General features: G+C 33.3%; 1 protein-coding gene across 1 annotated transcript in view; it reads right to left on the minus strand.

Moving 5' to 3' along the window:
* The window catches only part of LOC140440092 (arrestin homolog), a 729,008-nt gene that overhangs the window by 164,391 nt on the left and 540,542 nt on the right, over positions 1 to 24,075 (minus strand). Inside the window, exon 6 of the mRNA XM_072530366.1 lies at positions 16,096 to 16,213. Coding sequence (XP_072386467.1) covers positions 16,096 to 16,213 — 118 coding nt within the window. The remainder of the gene's footprint in view (positions 1 to 16,095; positions 16,214 to 24,075) is intronic.

A 24,075-nucleotide genomic window follows, 5' to 3' on the forward strand; every position in this document is an offset into this window, starting at 1 on the left:
TCAAAATTTTTCTTAAAGAGAAAATGAAAACTAATTACTTTGTAGTGTAATCAAGAATTCATCCATAGTCATAATCACTGAGGTAGGTTTCTCAATTTTGATTGTAAATGATGACTGTATTAGTTGATTTTCTTTGTGATTTTCACGCATACAACCTTATTCTATTAACTTTTCACATTTTCGTAAACTTCTTGAAGCTAAGCTTCTATACTGGCGTTGTATTTTACTTTTTCCTCTTCTTCTTCGTCTTCTTCTTCTTCTTCGTCTAGCCATTCACGTCCACATTTGAACATAAGCCTCTTCAAGTCTTCCTTTCCATTGTTTTTTATTGTACGCTACTTGTAGCCAATTTTTCCCGGCAGTCCTTTTCAGATCATCTGTCCATCTCATAGGAGGTCTGCCTCTGGGTCTTTTGTGTTGGTATGGTCTCCAGGTTAAAATTGATCTGTGCCATTTGTTTAGATCGCTCCTAGCTACATGTCCAGCGTATTCCCATTTCAACTTTAATGATTTTTGCACCATATCGGTGACTTTGGTTTTCTGACTTATCCATGTGTTTGTTTTCTTGTCCTTAAGTGATATACCTAGCATTGCTCTTTCCATCGCGTGTTGAGTGACTCTAAGTATATTCATATTCTTTTTTTTGATTGTCCATGTTTGTGCCGCATAAGTTAATATCGGAATAATGCATGCATCAAAAACTTTAGAACTAAGATGTAATTGAATTTGTTGATTTCTGAGTATATAGTTCAGTTTACCGAATGCTGCCCAAGCTAACTTTCTTCTTCTTTTTATTTCTTCAGTTTGAATTTCCCTATTTAGTATTATTTTTTGTCCCAAGTATATATATTCTTCAACTTTTTCTATAACTTTTTCCTCTATAGTGAAATAATTAGGCGAGCGTCGCGGAACTAGCGCCACAAAACGACATCGTCACAGGTAGCGTCATAGAACAACAGATCTTCCCAACGATTCACTACTCTCAATCAATAATTCATTGATAAATAATTGATTGAGAGTAGTGAATCATAGCAATAGAAATACGTAGAGAAGTATGACAGGGATACATTTTGTCGCCGCTACTATTTAATGTTTATAGTGAAAGGATCTGCCAGGAAACCCTTTTGCAAGCAAACTAAGGAATCGTAATCAATGGAGAGGTTGTAAATAATATTCGATACGCAGACGACACTGTACTAGTTGCAAGAACAGTAGAAGAATTACAACAATTACTTACAAATATAAATATTGCCTGCAACAGTTATGGCATAAGTATCAATATCAAAAAAACTAAGTATATGGTCTTCAGTAAGAACATGACACAACCAACACATATTAGTATAAACGGCATTCAAATTGAAAAAGTATCAAGTTACAAATACTTGGGTACTTCAATAAACGACACTGGAGACCAAAACGATGAAATAAAAAGACGTATCGAAATTGCCAGGGCCGCTTTCATAAAGATGAGGAAATTCTTCTGCAACAGAGATATAAGCATCCCACTCCGATTAAGAATGCTAAGGGGCTACGTATTTAACACGCTATTATACGGTGTAGAGGCCTGGACTCTTAAGCAGAACAATATAAAAAATATTGAAAGTTTCGAGATGTGGTGCTACCGTCGAATGCTGAAGATAAGTTGGGTTGAAAGAGTTACAAATTTTGAAGTAATGCAAGGGATAGGAAAAGACCCAGAAATTTTGTCAACGATCAAACGAAGAAAACTCGAATATTTGGGTCACCTGATGAGAGGACATAAATACGCATCACTTCAAAATATATCGCAAGGAAAAATAGAAGGAAAACGGAATCCAGGCCGTAGAAGAATGTCATGGTTGCGTAATTTAAGAGAGTGGTTTGGCTGTACCACTAATGAACTCTTTAGGTAAGCTGTAAACAAGGTCAGGATAGCCTTCATGATTTCCAATCTCCGATAGGAGTGGCACAAGAAATAGAAAAAGAAGTGAATCATAAATCCCTATATGGGATTTATGATCTGTTGCACTCGATAGACCCACCGATTCATGATCTGTTGCACTCATGATCAAACAAATGGTCCAAGTTGAAGAAGAGTTTTATTATATTCTGTAGTTATTTGTGCTTTAATACGTTAGAGTTAAACAATTTAAGTAAAATAGTTTAAAAATTAGAAATATTGTTACAAAATGGCTGAGTTCTGTACATCATCACACAACATTTAGTAATAGTGACATACAAAGATTTGAAGCTAGAGACTTTGATAGGTTTGTAATATTTTTTTATAGTTAATCAATGTGGTTAAGTTTGAAATCATATTTGATGACACAGCTAGACAAGATACTAGAACAGAAGCAAAGAGCGAAATTTATAATAAATATCCTACACGAACTAGGATTGTTGTGGAAAGGCAATACAAGGTATGAAAACTAGAACTAGCTAGAACAGAAGCAAAGAGAGATATTTATAATGAATCTCCCATACGAAGTAGGATTGTTGTGAAAAGGCAATACAAGGTATGAGAACGATGATTTCCAATTATTAAAAATCAAAGGAGATTGAAAGTATCTATGAATGCTATAGTGCAACAGCAGTATTTTATAACATCACAATAGAAAATGAAGTCTTGTTTTCTGAAGATCATAATGTAGATCAGCAATAAAACATTTAATTAAGGCTATAAAAAGGAAAAAAAGTAGACAATTTCGGTCAATTTCAAGGTGAAACCAGTCATTTTCGACTTGTTATAAAAAAATATAATATATAAAATTATTACACAAGACAAGTGTATATCGAGACACCCGTCTTGATTTTTCGAGTCATGCTAAATAGGATTTCGGGCTAATGCAAAACATCCTACCGAGCGATAAGAAATATTCACTTAAAAAAACACAACTTGGTTCATTTCATGTTTCCACTGACCTTTATAATCGAAAATAACTTTTTTATATTTAATATTCATCAATTTTGTTATAAAAAATTTTTATATACTTCATAGTTTAGCCGTAAAAAGAAAACCAGATGTTTGGCGCACCCTGTATATATTCAATACTCACAAAGTTTCGTTATTGTTAAAATATAATTTAGAAAAAGTAAACAAATAGTTATATTCAATATTTTATTTAGTTTTAATATTGGATCTCAATCAATGATCCATATTTAATATTTACTTTAGGCAAACTTTTTAAAGCATTCAAAACACGCCAGCTGGGAATATAAAGCTGAGGAAATCAATAAACCAGAATCTAATTATTTAAATCAGTAACCGAACGTACGTTAGCTATGGTTTAAATTAGGTAGGTGTGATTATTCATTCAAGTCGGTGAGATCCGAGGCTCAGAATCTGGAGGAAATAAATATCAGGTTTTATCCAGGATTTAGCTAGCTTTTGAGGTGATATTTTTAAATCAAATTTCAAAAGACTTTTAGGCGCGGTAGTTTATTTTTGGTGTACAGGTAAATAGACATTTTCGAAACTATATTTGATATTGTTCTGAAGCTATTTTCTTAAGGCAGAATTTTACTTTAAAATGAGTTTCTTTTGACGTTTCAATTACCACTTTGTTCTTAAAACACAAAGCATTAATAATTATATTATTTATATTAATTACAAAAAAGTTATTATTTGTTAAATAATATAAACAAATTGAAGCAGGAAACAGATTACTATAACCATTAACAAATGTTTAATTATTCTCTATGGATTCCAACTCACAATATATCACTATCCTTAGAAATATTGTCAACTTTTTTTTAGACCTTCCGTCCAATGGATCCGGAAAGCTGCGAACTATGAAGGTGCTAATTCGGCCGAAGCCTGTTATAACGAAATCGTGCGAACGCCGACTGTCTATTGTCTCAGCATTCGTCCGAGCTCTATGATGTAATGATGGCCCTACGGAACGGTGTTTCTGTTTCTGTTTCTGATGAGTTTTTAGTTTTTTTTTTAACAATCTCCTTTGACTTATCGACGTATCAGACAATGCAGGCAAAGAACAGAAGTATGGTTAAATCATATTTACGCAAAAGGAAACAAGTTTGGGAAATTTATTGATTTGTGGTACGATCTTCAAGTCAAAGATGGCCACCACTTCTCCCATTTATGAATAAAAAAGGATACATTCTTAACAAAATTCATGATAACCTTGAAAAATTCTGTAATTTCTGTAACCGTCTTAATTTCAGGGTTTTAAGGATAATACAAAATCATAAACTAAGATTTATTCAACCTAAAGGCACTATCCATCAACATAATAATTTTCTAATTTTACACTTATTACATGGTTTTCTCTTTACTGGTACCTAGAAACTGGAGCGTCATTCAAAGCTTTTTGTTATTTTTTCCCATTGTCAGATGTCACAGTTGGCAGAAATATTCATGAAACTTGTGCAGTCATATGGGAATCATTAAGGAATGTGCATATGGCATTTCTTTTAACAAAGAAGTTGATGAAATCTCCATTCAGGGAAAGCGCATTCGTGTCAAATGTCCGTCGAATTCTGGTACAATGTTTTATATTTATATACAATTCTTTCTATAGTTCTGCAAGGAGTAGTTGTTCCCAACTACAAATTCATTTACATCGATGTTGGATTGTATGGGAAATAAAGAAACAAAGTCTTGAAGATTTTCAATTGGTATTTTTGTGATGTATTGGCATTGTAGGTTCTTGTTGAATATTGACTTGATCATTTGTATTTTCCCTACATCTAATTTGTGATCACTTCTTATTTATGCAGAGATTCATGACGGTATATCGAAGATTCTTCTTCTTCTTTTTCTTATTTTTGTGTAAACATGACTCTGTCTGTTTTTCAATGTGCCTCCAGTAAGTTGCCGTTCCATCGTTTTCGTGGTCTTCCTACTGATCGTCTTCCTATTGTGGAACCGTCACTTGCCGTCTTTGCTACTCTATTTGTTGTCATTTGGCTTACATGATTGTTCCATCTTACTCTTCTATTTCTTACCCAGTTCTTGATGTTCTTCATCTTGCATCTACGTCGTATATCTGTACTTCTAGCTCTGTCCCATAGTGTCTTCACATTAATTTTTCTAAGTATTTTAATTTTTGCCGTTTCTAATATCTTTTTTGTCCTCTCTGTGTCAGGTAGTGTTTCTGTCGCGTATGCCATTACTGGTCTGATGACTGTTTTGTAAATTCTGCCTTTCTTTTCTTTTCCAAAATTTTTATTTCTCCATATTGTTTCATTTGGGTAGCCTGCGACTCTGTTTGCTCTATTCACTTGATCTTCCACTTCAGTTTCGAGCTTTCCGTAGCTAGATAATCTGATTCCTAGATATTTAAATTCCATCACTTCTTCTATTATCTGACCTTCCAGCTCCAATTTACATCTTAGTAAATTTGCTGGTATAACCATGCATTTTGTCTTTTTTGGGGAAATTAACATGTTAAATTTTCTGGCGGTTATATTAAATTGGTGCAACATACATTGTAAATCGACTTTACTTTGAGATAGTAGTATTGCGTCGCGTCGTCTGCATATCAGATTATTTTAAGTTGTTTTTCTCCCATTTGGTATCCTTCTTCAGTTCTCATTTTTTTTATTATTTCATCCATAATCAGGTTGAACAATAGAGAACTCAGTGAATCTCTCTGTCTTATCCCATTGCCAGCTTCAATAGAATCGGTTAGTTCTTCTTCTACTTTTACTTTTATTGTGTTGTTTTGGTAGATATTTTCGATCGTTTTGATTATTCCTAGAGGTATTTCTCTTTCGTACAGTAAGTGGATAACGTCCCTTAATTTTACCCGGTCAACTGTCTTCTTAAGGTCCACGAAACATAGATATGCCGGTTTGTTTTATTTTAATGATTTCTTTTGCACTTCCATCCATCCAATGGCGCTACAGCCCAAATCAGGCCTTGGCCTCCTTCAACAGGCTTCTCCAATCATCTCGATTTACCGCTGTTCTTTTCGATGAACGCGTTCCCGGGCAGTTCCTGGCATCCTCATCGACTTCATCTTCCCATCTCTTTTTAGGTCTTCCAACAGGTCTTTTTCCCTGCATTCTTGCATTTAATAATTTTCTGGGGATTCTATTCTCATGCATGCGGATCACGTGCCCTGCCCATCGTAATCTCTGTAGTTTAGTATGTTGTGCTAGAGTTGGTTCGCTAGATTGCTCGTATATTTCTCTATTATGCCTAATTCGCCAGTTGTTGTTTTCACTTATTGGACCCAGGATCCTACGTAATATTTTTCTTTCAAACACATCTAATGCATTGGCAGATTTCTGTGTCACCACCCATGTTTCGCAACCATAACTTACTATGGGCCTGATTATTGTTTTATAGACCCGGAGTTTTGTTTTCCGGTGTACGTCTCGCGATTTGAATATGTGGCCCATCGCGAAATAGGCTTTATTTGCCAGCACAAGCCTTCTATTTATTTCCGGTTCTTCTTAATTGCTTGCGACCAGATCCATTCCTAGGTATGTGAATCTATTTACATGTTCTATATCGTCAATAAAGTGTTGTTGCACCGGTCTATTTGATCTGGTTTGTATGAGTAGTTTTGTTTTATTTGTATGTATTGCTAGCCCTACTGCTTCTGCACTCTGTCTCAACTCAACGTAGGTTTCTTTCGCTGCATTCACTGTTCTGCTCATTTCTTTTGCACTTACCTCATTATAAATATAGCGTCGGTGCATGATCTTCCCGACCTAAAACCTCGTTGTTCTTCTGCTAGTGTTTTCATTCAGTTTATTTGTTATCACATTGGCTGTTAATTTTAGTGTTATGTTTAATAAAATAATTCCTCTGCAATTTTTCGGGTCTGTTTTGTCTCTCTTTTTGAAGAGATATATTGGGATGCTTGATTTTCATTCTTGAGGAATTCTGTTTTGTTCTATTATTATTGGATTGGTTTTAATAGTTGTTTTTTCAGATCTGGTCCTCTATACTTTAGGAATTCGTTTAGTATTCTGTCCTCTCCTGGTGATTTTCTATTTTTTAATTTACTTAATGCTTCCTTTATCTCTTCCTCATTAATATTTATGTCTTCGTTTGTAGTTATTTCTAGTGTTGGTGGTTCATTATCGTCACCTTTAGCAAATATTATTCGAAAGTTGTCTACCCATGTTTCCTTCTTAATGTTTTTTTTAATAGTTGGTTTATATCTTTTCTTTGTCCTCTAATCATTCTCCAGATTTCTTTTTGTGTTCCGTAGAAGTCGTGTTTCATCTGTTTTAAGAAGCTCTACCAGTGTTCCCTTTTTATTTGTCTAACAAAAACATTTCTGATTCGTTTATAGTGGTTACATGCCTGTTGTGTTTGTTGTGTTCTGTATTGTAAAAAGGCTTTCTTCTTTTCTTTTCATTTTTTTTATTTCCTCTCCAAATCATAGTGTTTTCTTTTTTGATACGTTAGTGTTCGTTATTAAGTTTTTGTACTAGAGGAAAGTAATGTTGTCCTCTTGCATTCTTTAAGATGTACTTAAACTGCTCCTTATGTAGGAAAAATGTCTGATTTATACTTGTATTACATAGTTTTGTTAAAATATTTCCATTCTTATTTCCAACATCCTAACATCCTCATTTAATCGTTGTTTTATTTCTGGGATAGTATAGTTACTGAATCGAGTATTGAAGTCGCCCAAAATAATTATAATCTTTTGCTGGAGCGTCGTTTATTATCGACTGAAGATTTTTTAAAAAATCCTTTCTGATGTATTTATCGCTATCATTTTCTGGTGCTTTTTTTTTCTTTTAAAAAGTATTTGCACTCGTCTACGTGATTACGTTAATTTTCTATTGAATAATCTGGCGACTTTTTCCTTAGCTCTTGTTTCTTTTGGTACGCCACTGTATACCATCAGGTAGTTTGGTTCTAACATGGTTTGGTCTTTTCTCTTTTATACTGTTTCTTAAATAACACATATGTCTATATGTGCATCAGCCAGGTTACGTTATCTTATGGTTAGGGTACGATGTTGCAAGTGGTTATCCTTAACATATTCTTTTTTTTCTTATTTTTTACACCATAAATAAATAATATACAAAAAAGAAAATACGGGGATACTAAAACACGTATTATTTGTGTATTTTATTTTATATAAAAATAAAAATATCATTTCTATTATTGATAAAATACACCCAGAATTTCCCAGAAGCTTTTTAAATTAGGTCGCGAAGTGAAACTGAGGAAGCATAATTTCAAAAAGAAACGTCAGGTAATTAAATAGATAAGAGGATCCAGAAGACACTGCACATCGTCTAAGCATGATCTCAAATTAAACTAGGGAATTTCTGGAGAAGTACGAACTAGTTGGTTTAATTAGGAACTTGGATGTTTACTAATAAAATGAACCTAGAAAGTGTAAGAAGACCTTATTTGGCAAAATTAGTTTTAAGCAAATAGTAGAATTGTTTTTATAAAAAAAAATACTGATTTAAAATACTAATTAACCTTCGTAATATTAGGGGGACAAATTAGCTTGCCTATTTCCGTTAATAATTTTGTTTGAATGTACTTCCGAGGTTGTCCTGTGTATTAAGACTCACCACCCGATAGCGCCACTATCTCAAGTGAAATCTACTATCGGGTAATACATTCTCGGAGACGGTTAATGTCAAAATCTTAGCCGAATCGGACTCGTAGTATTGTGAGAAAGCGGGCGTATCCGCGGATTTAACAAAAATGAAATAAAAGAGCTCTTGGATGCTATGGACGGAGACTCTTCACCTTCGATGGAAAACCTCGAAAATTGGTTTAATGAGTTTCAACGTAGTCGCACGTCGGTTTTTGATGGGCTGCGTCCAGGTGCCTCAAAATCGACTACCATAAAGGATAACGTGACAAAAATCCACGATCTCATATTTACAGACCACCGACTAAAGTTACGCGAGATAGCTGAGACAGTACCCATCTCAAAAGACCAAGCATGTCATATCCTGCGTGAAATTTTAAGTATTAGAAAGCTGCCAGCGCGATGATTGCCGCGTTTGCTAACTCTGGACAGCAAGCTTAATTGTGAGACCTCTTCAGAACAGTGTTTGACACTATTTAAGCTTAATACAAAGGAGTTTTTACGTCGTTTCGTAACCATTGACGAAGCATGAATCCATTGCTACATATCAGGGACCAATAAACAGTCGAAACAGTGACGGCAACCGGCGAAAGTGCTTTAAAAGTACCACGCCGAATTTTTGGGTAGATTCGACTCCGAATTGCAGAAAAAATGACCCCATTTAGCGAAGAAAATTGGTGGCGACATGGGTCGAATTGGGTTAGTGGGACAATGTTTTTCATTTAAATAAGGTAATAAGGTAACAAACTTTTTTAATATTTAAAAAAAATAGCCAGTGAAGTAAGTAGTTATGTTGAATTTTTCTAAATAAACATTAACCGACAATAAAGATTTGCTCTCATAATAATTTAAAAAATTTATAAATAAATATGAGTTTTATGTATCAGCTAATTGTCATATTTTAGTTTCTTTTAAATAAAATTAACCTTTCATAGTTAATTATATTAATTCGGAAAACTTGGGTAGTTTCATTTCGACATATGAAATTTAGTACATCTTTTCTGCTATTTGGTATGTAACCTTAGTTTTAATTCTGTTTTGTTAGAAGGTTTAGTGTAATATTTGTTGATAAATTTAAGGATTTTTGGAATAAATGTTTATGTATAATAAAAATAAATATGTAGTTCTTCTCTTTAAACTTGGAGTTTAAAAAATTATCTCTTTTAAACAGATATTAACCCTTAAAAACTTGTAGAAAAGAAAACTTGTACAAAACTTGTAGAAAACCTAAACCTTTCTTTCTGTGCAGTAAAAACATTTTTTTAACTGGCGTCCTAATTTTAAATAGTGCAGAAATCTCCTGGTTTGGTATTTGCCCAGGACACCTCTGTGTGTAATTCTTGATTTCTTTTTTGTAGTAAGTTCTCCCAGTTCCACCCAAAAAGAGAAATTCTTATCCACGACCTTGCTCTCTAACCAAAACACAAGCACCGTTCGAAAACGTTTAATTTTTTGCTTATCCTATCTCCAAGCCCAGTAATTGTTCAGTCCCCCCTTTTAACCACCTATCAGCAATAATTATATTGTTAGATACTTAAAAGCAAAATATTGACTAAGAAAACCAAGATGAACATTATAACATAATAATTGGACCAATATTATTATTCGCAGCAGAAACAAACAGTGACAATGTCTAAACAATATGAAAAAAAAAAAAAATCTTAAGACCCATACTGGGACCAGTGATAACAGATCAAAATAAATATAGAAGTAGAATCAATGCAGAGATTAAAAAAGTATTGAAAGAAGATATCGTGACCAAAATAAAACAGTGTACAACTAGATGGCTAGGCCACATTTGACGAGCAGGAGATGAATCAGTGAAATACGCAACAATACAATGAAATCCAGAAGAAATAAAGACAAGAGAAAGACCAAGATCACGGCGGTTACAAGTAGTGGAAGAAGACTTGCAAAACGATGGAGTAATAGAATGGCAGGAAAAAACTAAAAACTGGAAAAACTGAAGAGAGGTCGTTAAGAAGATAAAAGTGTAACGATTATATTGCCTACCACATTGGGATCATTATAAGGGGTTGAAAATTGGGTACAGAAATTACGGGGCTAGAGATAGGGTAAGCAAAACAAACCGAAACGTTTGCGAACGGCTACTCAGGGTTTGTTTAGACAGCTGGGTCGTAGATAAGTGGATGACAAGAGGTATCGAATGAGGTAACTACAAAAGTGAAACAAAAAGGGGTACTTACATAAATCTCCTAGACAAACACAATACAAGAAGGTTCTTAAGCTGTTTAAATTAATGACGCCGCTTAAAAGAATCCTCCTGTTGAATGAAAGAAAGGCTTTATCTTCCTAAAAAATATAATTATATTTATTGTTGTCTCATCACAAATAGTTACAAATATAAATAGTAATACAAAGTAACAAAAAACAAACTTACTATGTTACTATCGGTTTACAAACTCTAGAAGTTGGAGATACTATAAGAACTTACAATTGTTAATGGGCGATATTTTGTAGCAGAAATAAATTATTACAAATGAAAAATATCTTTTTAAATGGAACTATGCACAAAGGTTAACATTTTTCTAAAAAACAAAACAAAACAAGACCTCAATTTATGATTAGGTATGTATCAATTGTCAAGAAAATAAAGCTAGCTGTCAGACGTCAATATTAAATTTTAAAACTTTGAGAATAATTTATATGACAGTTAGACCATACCCTAACACATTTTGATTTTACTTATTACAATTTCTTAACTGGTTATGAAAGCAATTATTGATGGAAAATGTCTATTTTTACTTTAAAAGTTCAATAAAAAATTTTTTCCTTTAAAATTTCTGTGGTTGAAACTGGCCTCAGATTCACTGCAACACAAACAACTGCGAAAATAGTCTGGAATGACAACCAAGGACAAACAAAATGAGGGTGGAAGCTGGGCACTGAGACGCAATCTTCAAAACTCAGCTTCTTAAAAACTCAACGCATTAGAACCATGTGGGTATCCTTCAAAGTTGTTGGAAACGCCGTTTTACAAATCTCTCAGATAAGAGAAGGCACGAAACAAAACAGTAATTCCTCTTTCAAAAACTGACACATTACATTCAAGTATAACTCACTTTTTTACAACAAATTTGCCGGTTTCTGGTTTCTCCCGACTACCCGCGCCGCGTTTGCTCTCTATAAAATCTTTTCCAAACCTTACCTACTGCACAATTAACTGCCACAATACTACTAAACTTCACTATTTCCGATAACAAAAAAAAATTAGATGAAATTCGGACCAACACCGAAACCAATTGCTTCTGACAGCGACTTCACAGAGAGTAATGTAATTATCTTTAAAATTAATTCGTCCAACTCAGTATAAATAGAAAGATTTATTTTCACGTTCAGAGCGTCTGTGAATAGCCGTTCTAAGGATCCCTTTTAGGGTGAAATGCATATAAGCGGATATACAGACGCACTATACGTGAAATCAAATCTTAACTGTCTTTTCCTCTTGTTCCGGTATACTCTTTATGAGTACTAGAAACCAATTCGCTAAGGATTTTTGTTTAGTTCAGGAGATATGTTGTGGAATGCAATTTTAGATTCCCCATGTCTAATAACATCTTTATCAACGTCTGTTTTGCCTTGCAATTCTTAGAAGGCACAGATTAAAGCACAAATCTGATTTAGGTTTCGAAAAATTAGTTTGCGGATTTATTATCAGATGTCGCTATTTGCGTCCATACGAAGCCATGTTAGAGTTGCTTTCCAAGACAGGAAAGATTTATTTTTACGTTTAGAGCGTCTGTGAATAACCGTTATGATGACCCCTTTTAGAGTGAAATACGTATAAGCGGATATACAGACGCACTATATGTGAAATCAAATCTTAACTGTCTTTTTCCTTTTATTCCGGTATACTCGTTATGAGTACTAGAAACCAATTCGCTAAGAATTTTTGCTTAGTTGAGGAGATATGTTGTGGAATGCAATTTTAGATTCCCCATGTCTCTAATAATAACATCTTTATCAACCTTTTTTTGCCTTGACATTCTTAGAAGGCACAGATTAAAGCATAAATCTAAATTTGGTTTCGAAAAATTAGTTTACGGAGAAATATTTCTGTTTATTTAGAAATACGCATCTGTGATATATAAACAAACTTTAAAATGTGTTTATTATCAATTCTCGGCAACTCAAAAAGGATTGAAATAATATTTCGGTGTTTTCATATATACAAGGTGATTTGAAATGCTACAACAGACGCAAAAAAACTAATCTCACCAAGAAATAGGATCTAGAATGTAATATATGATTAAATCCGCAATATCAACTAAAAGGATCTTTTTCATTTAATTTTAATGGAATAGTCCAAGTCGATGTTTAAATTAGAATTTATGTAATTAAAAGTTTACCTTGTATTTATTTACAAATTATGTTGTTAAATATAAATGCCATACATATTACTTCTTTGAGCATTTTAATCAACTCCGCACAGTTTTAACTCGACTAATTAAAAAGACGTTTCAATCCTCTTCGTTCTTTTCGCTGAAAACTTTCTTAATAAAACTGATAATTAATGATTTAAACTTGGCCCTAATTTCCCAATCAAAAACTAAAAGGTAAGAATTTCTAACAAGGTGCAAACGGCTGACTTCAATCGAATGAAAAAGTTGATAGCTTCGAATTCGTTAATTAAATGAGGAAAGGGAGAAATCACGACAATCTATAAAAATTGAATCAATCATTTTATTATGGAAGGTTCTAGAATAGCTGAAAGAAAAATATGCAAATTTTTTTTATGAATCTGGGACCATTTAAACTTAAATAGTTGTTTCGAAGAGTTCGGATTCGTCCGTAAAAATATTCCCTTGAGATTTTTTTTCATAATCACTTTTATTTTTGCATATAACCCCAAAATACGGTCCAAAATGGTCGCACAGGCATAAATTTTTTTAAACAAATTTTACAAACACTCAATTTGTTCAGCCCGGAATTTTTTTTAGAAAAGTTTATTTAAAAGGTATAAATACCTTTTATAAAATTCTTTATATAAGTTATATACCTTTTATAAAATTCTTTATAAAAGGTATATAACTTAAAATTCCTTTCGGACTACATCACAGAACGTTTTCGGACTAAAGAGCCCATCATCAGTGTTTTGTTACTCGGTGCACATGAATTAGGCCACTAAATACCAAAATGATTAACCGTTTATTAATGTTCTCGACCTATTTGGGAGGAAGGAAAAGTCAATTATTATTACTGAAGTTTAACATTTCATCATAACATCATTTAACTGTTTCTGCAACAACCGAATGCCACCTCTCACATCCAAATTTAGTCGATTTTTTACAGATTCGCCCTGGTCTACCCGTAAAATTCAGCATATTATCTAAGCCTGAAGAGTATGGTATAAAATGTAATGGCATGTCTAGCAAAACAGATAACCAAAAAAGGTATATCGATGAAAGGCAACCGTATATACGTATTTCTGACTATTGGTCGTCTTCAGTACGGTGCATCCAAGTTAGAAAAGATGCATGTCAACTTGGGAAAGTATCACTACAGGAGCAATGCGACCAATTTGTGGCATTAGAGTTAGAAGACGCTGATGGTTTCCAGGGCAACAACTAACAATAACCACGGAGGAAGCTACAGCAGCCTAGGGAAAGGAATGCCAAACGTTGAAACGTTTAAAACAAATGGAAAAAGATTCTTCTTCTTCTTAAAGTGCCCTCTCGTCAATGGAGGTTGGCTACTACAATTTTAAACTCTTCTCTATCTTCAGCTGTTCTTATTAGCTGTTCAAAATTTAGCCCTGTCCATTGTCGGATGTTTCTGAGCCACGATAGTCTTTTCCTTCCTAGGCCTTTCTTTCCCTGGATTTTTCCTTTCACTATAAGTTGGGCATATTGGTACTTATTATTTCTCAGTATGTGGCCTAGGTATGATGTTTTTCTAACTTTTACTGTGTTAAAAAGTTCTCTTTCCTTGCCTATTCTATGCAGCACTTTTTCGTTTGAGGTATGCGATGTCCATGAAATTTTGAGTATTCTCCGGTAGATCCACATTTCAAAGGCCTCCAATTTATTTACGGTTGATGTTTTTAGGGTCCACGTTTCAACTGCATATAGAAGAGTCGACCAGACGTAGCATTTTGATAAACGTAGTCGAATTTCAAATTTTATTCGAGAATCACAAAGCAGTTTTTTTATTTTTTCGAAAGATTTTCTGGACTGTTCTATTCTCGATCTTATTTCTAGATCAGGATTTAGGCTGCTATCGATCCAACATCCCAGGTACTTAAATCTATTGACCTGTTCTAAAATGTGCCCATTTATTGTGCAAGGTTGAGGTATGTTTTGGTTTTTTCGGATTGACATCACTTTGGTTTTTTTAATGTTAATTTTCATACCAAATTGCTCACAGGTCGAGTTGTTCTTGTCGATGACTCGTTGTAGACCTAAGTAGAAATCCGCAATTAACACTGTATCATCGGCGTATCTGATACTGTTGATATTTACGCCATTCACCTTGACTCCATCCTTGGATTCCTTCAATGCTTCTTTAAATAGAAACTCGGAGTGAAGATTAAACAGCAGAGACGACAGAACACATCCTTGTCTAACTGCCGTCCTAATTTCTACGTCTGCGGATGTGAAACCTTCGATCCTAACTCTGGCGTTTTGGTTCCAGTACAAGTTTTTTAAGAATTTGATGTCTTTTCCATCTAAACCGACTTCTTGCAAACGTTCTAATAGTAGGTCGTGTCTTACTCTATCAAATGCTTTTTCGAAGTCTATAACTATATTTTTCTGGAAAAAGATAATGCGGGTAAATAATAAAATTAAAATGTAATGGCATGTCTCGCAAAACAGAAAACCAGAAAGTGTATATATCGATGGAAGGCAACCGTATATACGTATTTCTGACTATTGATTGTCTTCAGTGCGCTGCAGTCAAGTTAGAAAAGGAGCATGTCAACTTGGGAAACAATCACTACAGGAGCAATGCGACCAATTTGTGGTATTAGAGTTAGAAGACCCTGATGGTTTTCAGTGCAACAACTGACAATAACCACGGAGGAAGCTACAACTACCTGGGGAAAGAATTGCCAAGGTATGCTTCCTGTAGTGACCCTTTCTCAAGTTGACATGCTCCTTTCCATCCATATACCTTTTTTGATTTTCTGTTTTGTGAGACATGCCATTACATTTTACTTTTATTATTTACTCGTATTATCCCTTTTAATTTGTTTTAAACGTTTCAACGTCTTATGTCACAAATACTTTGACTGAACTTTAAGGTAGACTCGTTGTTTTCCTACGGACACTTATTATTCACAATGTTTACTTTTAATATTTGATTGGTTTTTTTTTAATATAACATTTGCTTTGTAAGTCATAATTGTGCTGTAATTTTATTTTCCTATTGTCTATCCTTTTTTCCTCAAAGGCAACTATCAAAAAATACTTTGAAGCCACGTTTTGTTTTTAATAAGTAAAAGAGCCCTGAGATATCATATTAATTTGTTAAAAAAATAAATATTATAAACATACAGTTTGAGCAAATCACAACAACATATATATAAATTTTAACTTTGACTTACTTGTAATGGGGTAACCATTTCTTCCACTACTGGAGTGGGTGGATAAAGTTGAGCTATGCACATAATAGCCTCGTTGCAAAATTTTAAGCCCATAACTTCTTCGTCCTCCCTCCCATATCTGTAACAAATAGAGTTTTTCAAATTAAGTTTATATTTTTTAATGTACAATTATCTTATATCTTTTTTATCTCTTAGGGTAAATATATTGACACAAACATGACGAAACTTATTTGAAATCTTTGGATCTGGTTTTAAGTTATTACATTTTAAGAAAAGAATTAAACAAAAAAGGTATAGGATAGCTTAATCCTGTAATTTAAATTTTTTATAATTGCAAAAAAAATTCTACTGTTATATACTTTTAGGATAGGATCAAATTAAAACATTTTCGAAGATTTTTTTTATTTCCGGATTTCCTTTGTTTTAATGATGTTTGTGATTATCTTTAGGCTAGATTTGATCTCAAGTTATAGTGGGAAAAAAAGTTAATTCTTATAAAAGTCCACAAAGCAATTAGAATTAGGCCTTAAGCACAAAATTTACATTACATTTTTCACATATTACTTTTGGCACGACTAGGCATCCCGGTTTCTTGGAACGACCGAACTTTTTTGAAAATTTAGGACAATGGCGTATTGCGTCTTTCTTTACTCTCTTGACAAAGACAAGCGACATTAGATGTTTTGAAGTCTAAAACACTTAGTTTATTATTTTTTCTTATATCAAGTAACTGGGTGTCTCTTCTATAAAGTAACCAAGCATTCACAACTCATCATCATCATAAGTGGCTCGACAATCTGTTGTGGAGCTTGGCCTGCTCACAAAGAAGTCGCCACTCCTGTCGATTCCTGGCAACTTCCCTATATCTTCTAACCCTTAGAATCTGTAGGTCTTCTTCCACATCATCAATCCATCTCATTCTTGGTCGTCCTCTGCTTCTTGTGCCCTCTGGTTTTGAAAATGTTAATCTCTTCGTGTATTCGTGATCTGACATCCTAGCAATGTGTCCAGCCCATTTAAGTCTCTGCACTTTAACGAATTTCACAATATCTGGGTCGGTGTATAACTGATATAGTTCAAAGTTGTATCTTTGATGTCATAGCCCATTTTCATTTAAGGCCTCAAAAATGTTTCTAAACATTTTTCTCTCAAAAATACCAAGAAGTCTTTTATCATTTTGAGATAAGGTCCACGTTTCAGCCCTATATATCAAAACAGGTCTTATTAAGGTCTTGTATATATTAAGCTTTACTGCACGTTTTATATTTTCATTATTTTTTTAATGTTTCTGGAGACCGTGAACAGTTCTGTTTGCTATTGCTATGCGTCTTTTTATTTCGTCGCTTGTTGTGTTTGTTGCGTTTACTAGTGATCCAAGATATGTAAATCCTTTGACTTGCTCAAAGGTTTGGTTGTTAATTTGAATTCTCTGTTGGATATTTCGAGGGTTTTTAGAAACGTATATTTGGTTTTTTCCTCGTTTACCACAAGTCCTAATTCACTTGCTGCGTCCGCAAGCCTAAAACACTGCACGATGTCTCTCATACTTCTGCCTACTATAACTATATCGTCAGCGAATGCGAGAATTTGCGTCGATCTATTAAAAATAGTTCCATTCATTCTAATATTAATTGTCTGCTTGCCTTTTCCAAGGCAATATTAAAGAGCAGACAAGCCAATGCGTCCCCCTGTCTTATACCATTATTAATGTCAAAGACAGTAGAGTTTTCTCCTTCAATTCTAACGCATGAGCTTACGTTTTGTATTGTTAGTTGGGTCAACTTAACCAACTTGGTTGGGATCCCAAAGTCTATCATTGCAATTTATAATGCAGTTCTTTTCACACTGTCATAGGCTGTTTTGAAGTCAATGAAGGGATGGTGTGATTCTATGTTATATTCTAGTGACTTTTCTAGAATTTGCCTATTTGCTTGAATTTGATGTATAGTTGACTTTCCAGCAGTAAATCCGCATTGATATTGACCAACAATATCCTCTGTAAAATGTTTAAGTCTCTCAAATAAAACATTGGCGAAGATTTTATACGCAGATGCTAACAGAGTAATGCCATTTTAGTTTCTACACTCCATTTGATCATCCTTTTTATGCAACGGACATATTATTCCCTTCAGCCACTCTTCTGGTACCCATTCATTCTGTCATATAAGTACTATCAGTTTATGGATTGCTGCAAAAAGTTGATCACCACCTTTTTTATACATTTCCGAACAGATTTCATCGATTCCTGGGGCTTTATTGTATTTGAGGTTTAGGATCGCATTTGACACTTCTTTTCTTGTTGGGTCTTCACTGTGTAGTCGACGTTGTATATTTTGTTGATTTTCTATGTTGTACTCTCCTTCAATATCGTTTATATTTAGATGTTCCCTGAATTGTTGTGCCCATCTGTTAAGAACTGAGTTTTTATCATGTAAAATTTCACCATTAGTGTCTTTACAAATTTTTAATCGTGGTTTAAATTCTGGGCGGCTAGTATTTAAGGATTTGTAGTATTTCCTCGTTTCATTTTTATCGAATAAACTTTGTATCTCACTGAGAGTGTTCTGTTTATTCCCTCTTCTTACGTCGATGGATCCGTTTTTCCTCTCTTCTAAGACGTCTATGCTCTTCTTTTTTTCTGCGTGTACAACCTGTGTCAATGGTTTTTTGATATGCTGCGTTCTTTCTATTTGTGGCCATTTCGCACTCATGATCAAACCAATGATTTCTTTTTTCTGACTTGGTTTTGCCCAATATTTCAACGGATTTCTGTAACACAATATCTCGTATATTTGCCCATAGTTGGTTAATATCTTCTTCTTCTTCTAAGTTTTTTGTCCTTATTTCATTTTCTATTTGCTGTCAGTATAGATTTGCAATGTCGGGATCTTTTAGTTTATTAATGTCGATTTTTTCTCTCCTTCTCCCCATATCCTTTTTTAAATTGGATATTCTCTTTTTAAATCATGCTTTAACTAGATAATGATCACTATCTATGTTTGCTCCTTTAAAAGACCTAACATCTAATAAGTTAGAGCAGTCTCTTGCATCGATGATTATATGATCTATTTGGTTAATCGCATTCACAACTGCTAAATCAAATATTTGGAACACAATGTGGAGGTATCACTTTTTAGAACGAATCTTAGTTCTATATAAAGCCATCAGCGAGTCCGTTGAGTCCACTTTGCTCATACATTTATTATAAAACGTTACAATGTTAACACATTTCAAAAGAATGGTGTCTTTCCATGCTTTGTCCCATCTTTGAAGTTGACTTATAGGATACGTGCCTAAAAACGAACCCAAATATAATCGTAAATGCAGTGGCTTGTTATACCATTTGACTGCTCTTTTTCATATTTTTGTCGGTACAGAAATTACATCCTTTCAATCTGTTAGGACGCACCGTACCTACAGAGGGAATACCCAACTTGTCCAGTTCAATTTGCAATTGCATACTTGTAAACCATTTATCAAAATATATCTTATGGTAAGTATTTCTAGGAATTATTGTGGTCTATCGAAGAACCACACTTTCGCTGACTCCAATATTTGGTAAATATTCTGGATGCTCTTCTTTACGAGTATACAGTTCAAAATTATATACAATTCATTTTTAGACTATGTTTTCTTTTGAATTTTTTTGAATGTTAATTCACTGATAGTTTTTATTTCATTAAAATTTTCCGTTTGCTATAACTGGTTCTAAAAGCGGTTTGATTTTGTATAATTTATCTCCGGAAATTATCTGACTATTGTAATTGAAGTGGATATTGTTTTTAATTTATTCCCAACAGTTCCGACTCATAATATCTTCAACAACTGAAATTCTAGTAGATGCTTTCCATTACATTCTAGTTGAGGGTAAACCATACACTGACATGAACAAAGATACACCGAAAACCTGTTCTATTTCATTCTTGTCCACATTTAAGGATTTTTCGCTGTTCTTTTGGGTAAAATATAGATTTGTTTGATAAACGATATTGTCCAAAATATTGTCATCTATCAGCGTACTAAAATACTTGATTGGAGTATACAAGTTTTCAGGTCCTGGCGGTAAACTACCTTTCCAAGGTTGAATTGGCTGTACAGAATGACTAGTTATTCATTTCCATATAATATTCTGATGATTAGGTACGTCATTTTCGTTGTCATTGTCATCCTCTTTTTTATTATCATATTCCTGGTTCTAAGTATGGTCTTCCGTATCTCCAGCGCTCACTTCTTCCGAAAAAATATTTTCTAAAATATGTACCACTTCATCATCGTCACTGTCGGATTCTAGAATGGAATCCTCAGAGTTATATCCACAAATGTCTCTAATTTGAATATTATTCAGTTCTTTATTGCCATAAAATGATTTTACACAAATAGGTTCCATTTCTGTTCCCACCTGCAAAAAAAAGTTATACATTATGGACCATTGTAACTTTAAAGTTACACAACATTTTTTACTCACAAAATACCTAATATTTTATTATCAAAGTATATATTTGCCCCAATAAGAGTTAGAATATACTTACTTTTAGTTTTATTTTTTTTATTTCGTCAGCTAGTACAGAAAATACTTAAAATTGTTATCAAAGTCACCTATTACAAAGCTGCAACACTACTAACGACAACACACGACAACTGTTAGAACCTATGCATCAAAATGCGACCTTATGTCTGATTGGAATGATCTGTAGTAGAGAGCTGTCTGTAAACTTATAGAAACAACGGACGTTTACGGAAATGTCAGGTTTAGAAAGTATTTTATGACTCTTAAACAAAAAAAAGTATAAACATTTTCTTAAAAAATAAGATTTTCTTTGCTTAAAAATTACAAAGATATTTTAGACCCTGCTAATTGTTACGTCCCACATTACAAAAAAACTCACCGTTAACCATTTCCTACCCTTAAAAAAAAGCAGACAAAAGCTTTTTCGTGACCTTTATCACAACCTTTTTTATTTCCCGAGTAGCTGCAAAAAAAATCGTGTGTAAAATAATATAAAAAAGGACGTTGGACGTCGTTATGAGAAAATTCGATATGGAATATTCCGAAAACCCTGAATGGTCCCTACAGCTTGCCTTATATTACTTATCAATCTACTAACTAAATGATGTTGGAAGCGGCGCTGTTAGGGTCCCAGTAGGAAAATACGTGGAGGATAATGGAGAAAATGAAAGGGTGGAGGGGGGGCGGACAGAGTGTAGCAATAGAGCAACCGACGAGGTAACTGGAAATTTTACCGCTACTTAAGTTGTATATACTTTTATATACGCTTACAAGAGGGTACATTCACGATCGATAGCATTACATTCAACGGGAGAGTTTGCATAAATAAAGATACAGCAAGGTTTGTTGTTTTTAAGGTAATAAGAAGAATATTTTAAATAAAGTAAAAAGTAAGTAAATATTGCAGCGGGTTTAAAATACACCGGCATATAGACCAGTAACTCGAACAGATAATAGGATCTTACCTCCAAATTCTGTCGGACAGCAGAGTGACTCTCTTTTACAAACGTTATAAATGGGCCAAGTGTGCTTTCTGTTTTTAAGGGGTAAAAACTATCCTTAAGTAGAAAAAATAGGAAAAAACATGTGTTTATATACCCTTTTAATCCCAGAAGAAATTATAATTTGTCGGCATTTAAGTCCCACCGGTACACGTAAGTACCACTTCATTTATTTTACATTAAAACTACTCTGACTAGCTTTAAACGATTATTTCCCAGCTTTCATCTAAGTCTAGCCTTGAACAACGCGATTTCATTGGTTGTAGTTACTGTCATACGTACAGTGCGAAATCTTCATTAGTTTGTATCATTGTTATGGTAGTCAGGGCTATTTATAAGTGCTTCCTTATATTTTTTATTGTTGAAATACCGTCTACAGTGTTTTTGTTTATAAAAATGGCAGGGTAAGTAAGGTTTTTTGTTCAACTAATTAATGTGTTTAAATTGTTTTGAATGTTTAATCACTAAAAATGACACTTGTTTCATTGGTACTTGAGAGTACCGTTGGTCATAATTCTAATAAATTTTTTTCATTTTAGACTTTGTCTATAGTGGAGAAAAAAAAAAGATTTGACTGATGCCGAATTAATAGAACTTATAGAAAATGATGATGATTTTTTGCATTCATTAAATAATGCAGAATATACTGATGTTGAATCACATGTCGAGGTTGAGCTGGATATTTCTACTGCTGACATAGAGTTAGAAATAAATCAAGAAGAAGAGGCAAATAATGAAGACCCTAAATTAGTTCCTTATGAATAATCTAACGAACGACAAATTCAGGATCCTAATGAACATCAAGATCAAGAGCCTGATAACTACATTTAACCTGAATGTCCAGAAAGAAAATAGAGTAAATTGGAAAAAACCACAGAAATTCCTCAATATACAGAAGAAGGCTTGGTGGAAAACTACAGGATAAGGATGCAGTCTAAAAAACAGAACAACAAATATTGGTGAAAAAGAAACCACTAAATTTACTAAAACTCAAAAAATCTTGAAAAATCCACAATTGTTTCACAAGATAAACTAATAAGTAAGTATTAGTATATAAGTATTTCTAAGAAACGGATAAAAAGGATAAAAGCGCCGTGTTGCCGTTTTTATCGGAAGATTAAAATAACAGTTGAATCTAAAGTTTAAAGGAAATTCCAAGTTTCTGACCTAAACGTTCACTTTATAATATGAAAAACTAACCTGTGATGTTTTAAAATCCTTAGAACAGTAGTTTTGGGTATGTTTCATTCTATAGAGATCATCCACATTATATGTAGATTCTGTTGAATTAAAGGAAGAACATTGATTGAATTATCTTCAGTCATACCTCTACTACGTCGTTTAAAACAAGGACGATGAAAACTACCAGTTTCTCTTAATCTTGCTTTTCTTTCAAATACTTCTTTGCCATAATGTCTTCTGTCAGGATATCTTACAGAATATATACGTGAGGCAATAGTGGCATTTTGGTGACATTCGAAATAAACTCCAATCATATCATACAATTCTGCATTTGATATACTCATCACGAATTATTAGTACTGATAATTAATTACTAATATTACCAATATTAATATCTATTGAAAAAATTGCAATCTTCAATTCGAATTACAATATAACACTTCTTAACAATGTTTTGAATGCTGTCAATAAATAAACAATATGAACTCCCCGTCAAATTCATTGTCGTAGCCTACTTAGTTTCGAAAAAACTATTTTTAATCATATGAAACAACAATGGTCAAAATAGGTATCAAAATTAAGATTCTTCTGCTATAAAAAAATTTTAAAGTACCTACTGACTTATTTTTTAATTTTATTTATAATACAGGGTGAGTCAATACTATACTTACTTATGTATATGTGTTTTTTTTTCATATCTCGAGTTCGACAATAGCTATTAACATGCAGTGTGAGCCATTGTGTTACAAATTTAATCCAGTTTCATTATAATTTACAATAAATAGGTGTTTCCATTAAACATTTTGAAGAAACACAAATTATAATTTGTTCTATTCGAAAGTACCCTCTGCCTATGACAATTAAAACTAAATGCAATTATTTTATAGTAGATGTAAATTAAATTATCCACACGCTTTCTATTGACACTAATTTCGTTAAAATCGGTTGATCCAAACTACAGTTATAGGTATTTATCCACAAATACTTTCTCACTCTCCCCTACCCTTTATTTGAAAAAATAAAAAAACAGTACTTAAACAACTTTGTGCAGAATTTACCTCTTTCTAGTTTACTTATTTAACACTTGATATAATTGGGCATATTTCCCAAAAAACTTTCAAAGTTTTCTTCAAAGTTTACGCCCCCTAGCGGTTAACCCAGAAACTTGAAAGTTATTTTCAGCGATTTCTCTTGGCCACTTTTACTAAGAAATTTTTTCTCCTAAAATTATAACATGAATAGTTTCTGATAAATAACCGAGAGATCGGCTTGTTGGACCACCCGGTACTT

This window comes from Diabrotica undecimpunctata, chromosome 4 (assembly GCF_040954645.1).
Source record: "Diabrotica undecimpunctata isolate CICGRU chromosome 4, icDiaUnde3, whole genome shotgun sequence".
Lineage (NCBI taxonomy): Eukaryota > Metazoa > Arthropoda > Insecta > Coleoptera > Chrysomelidae > Diabrotica > Diabrotica undecimpunctata.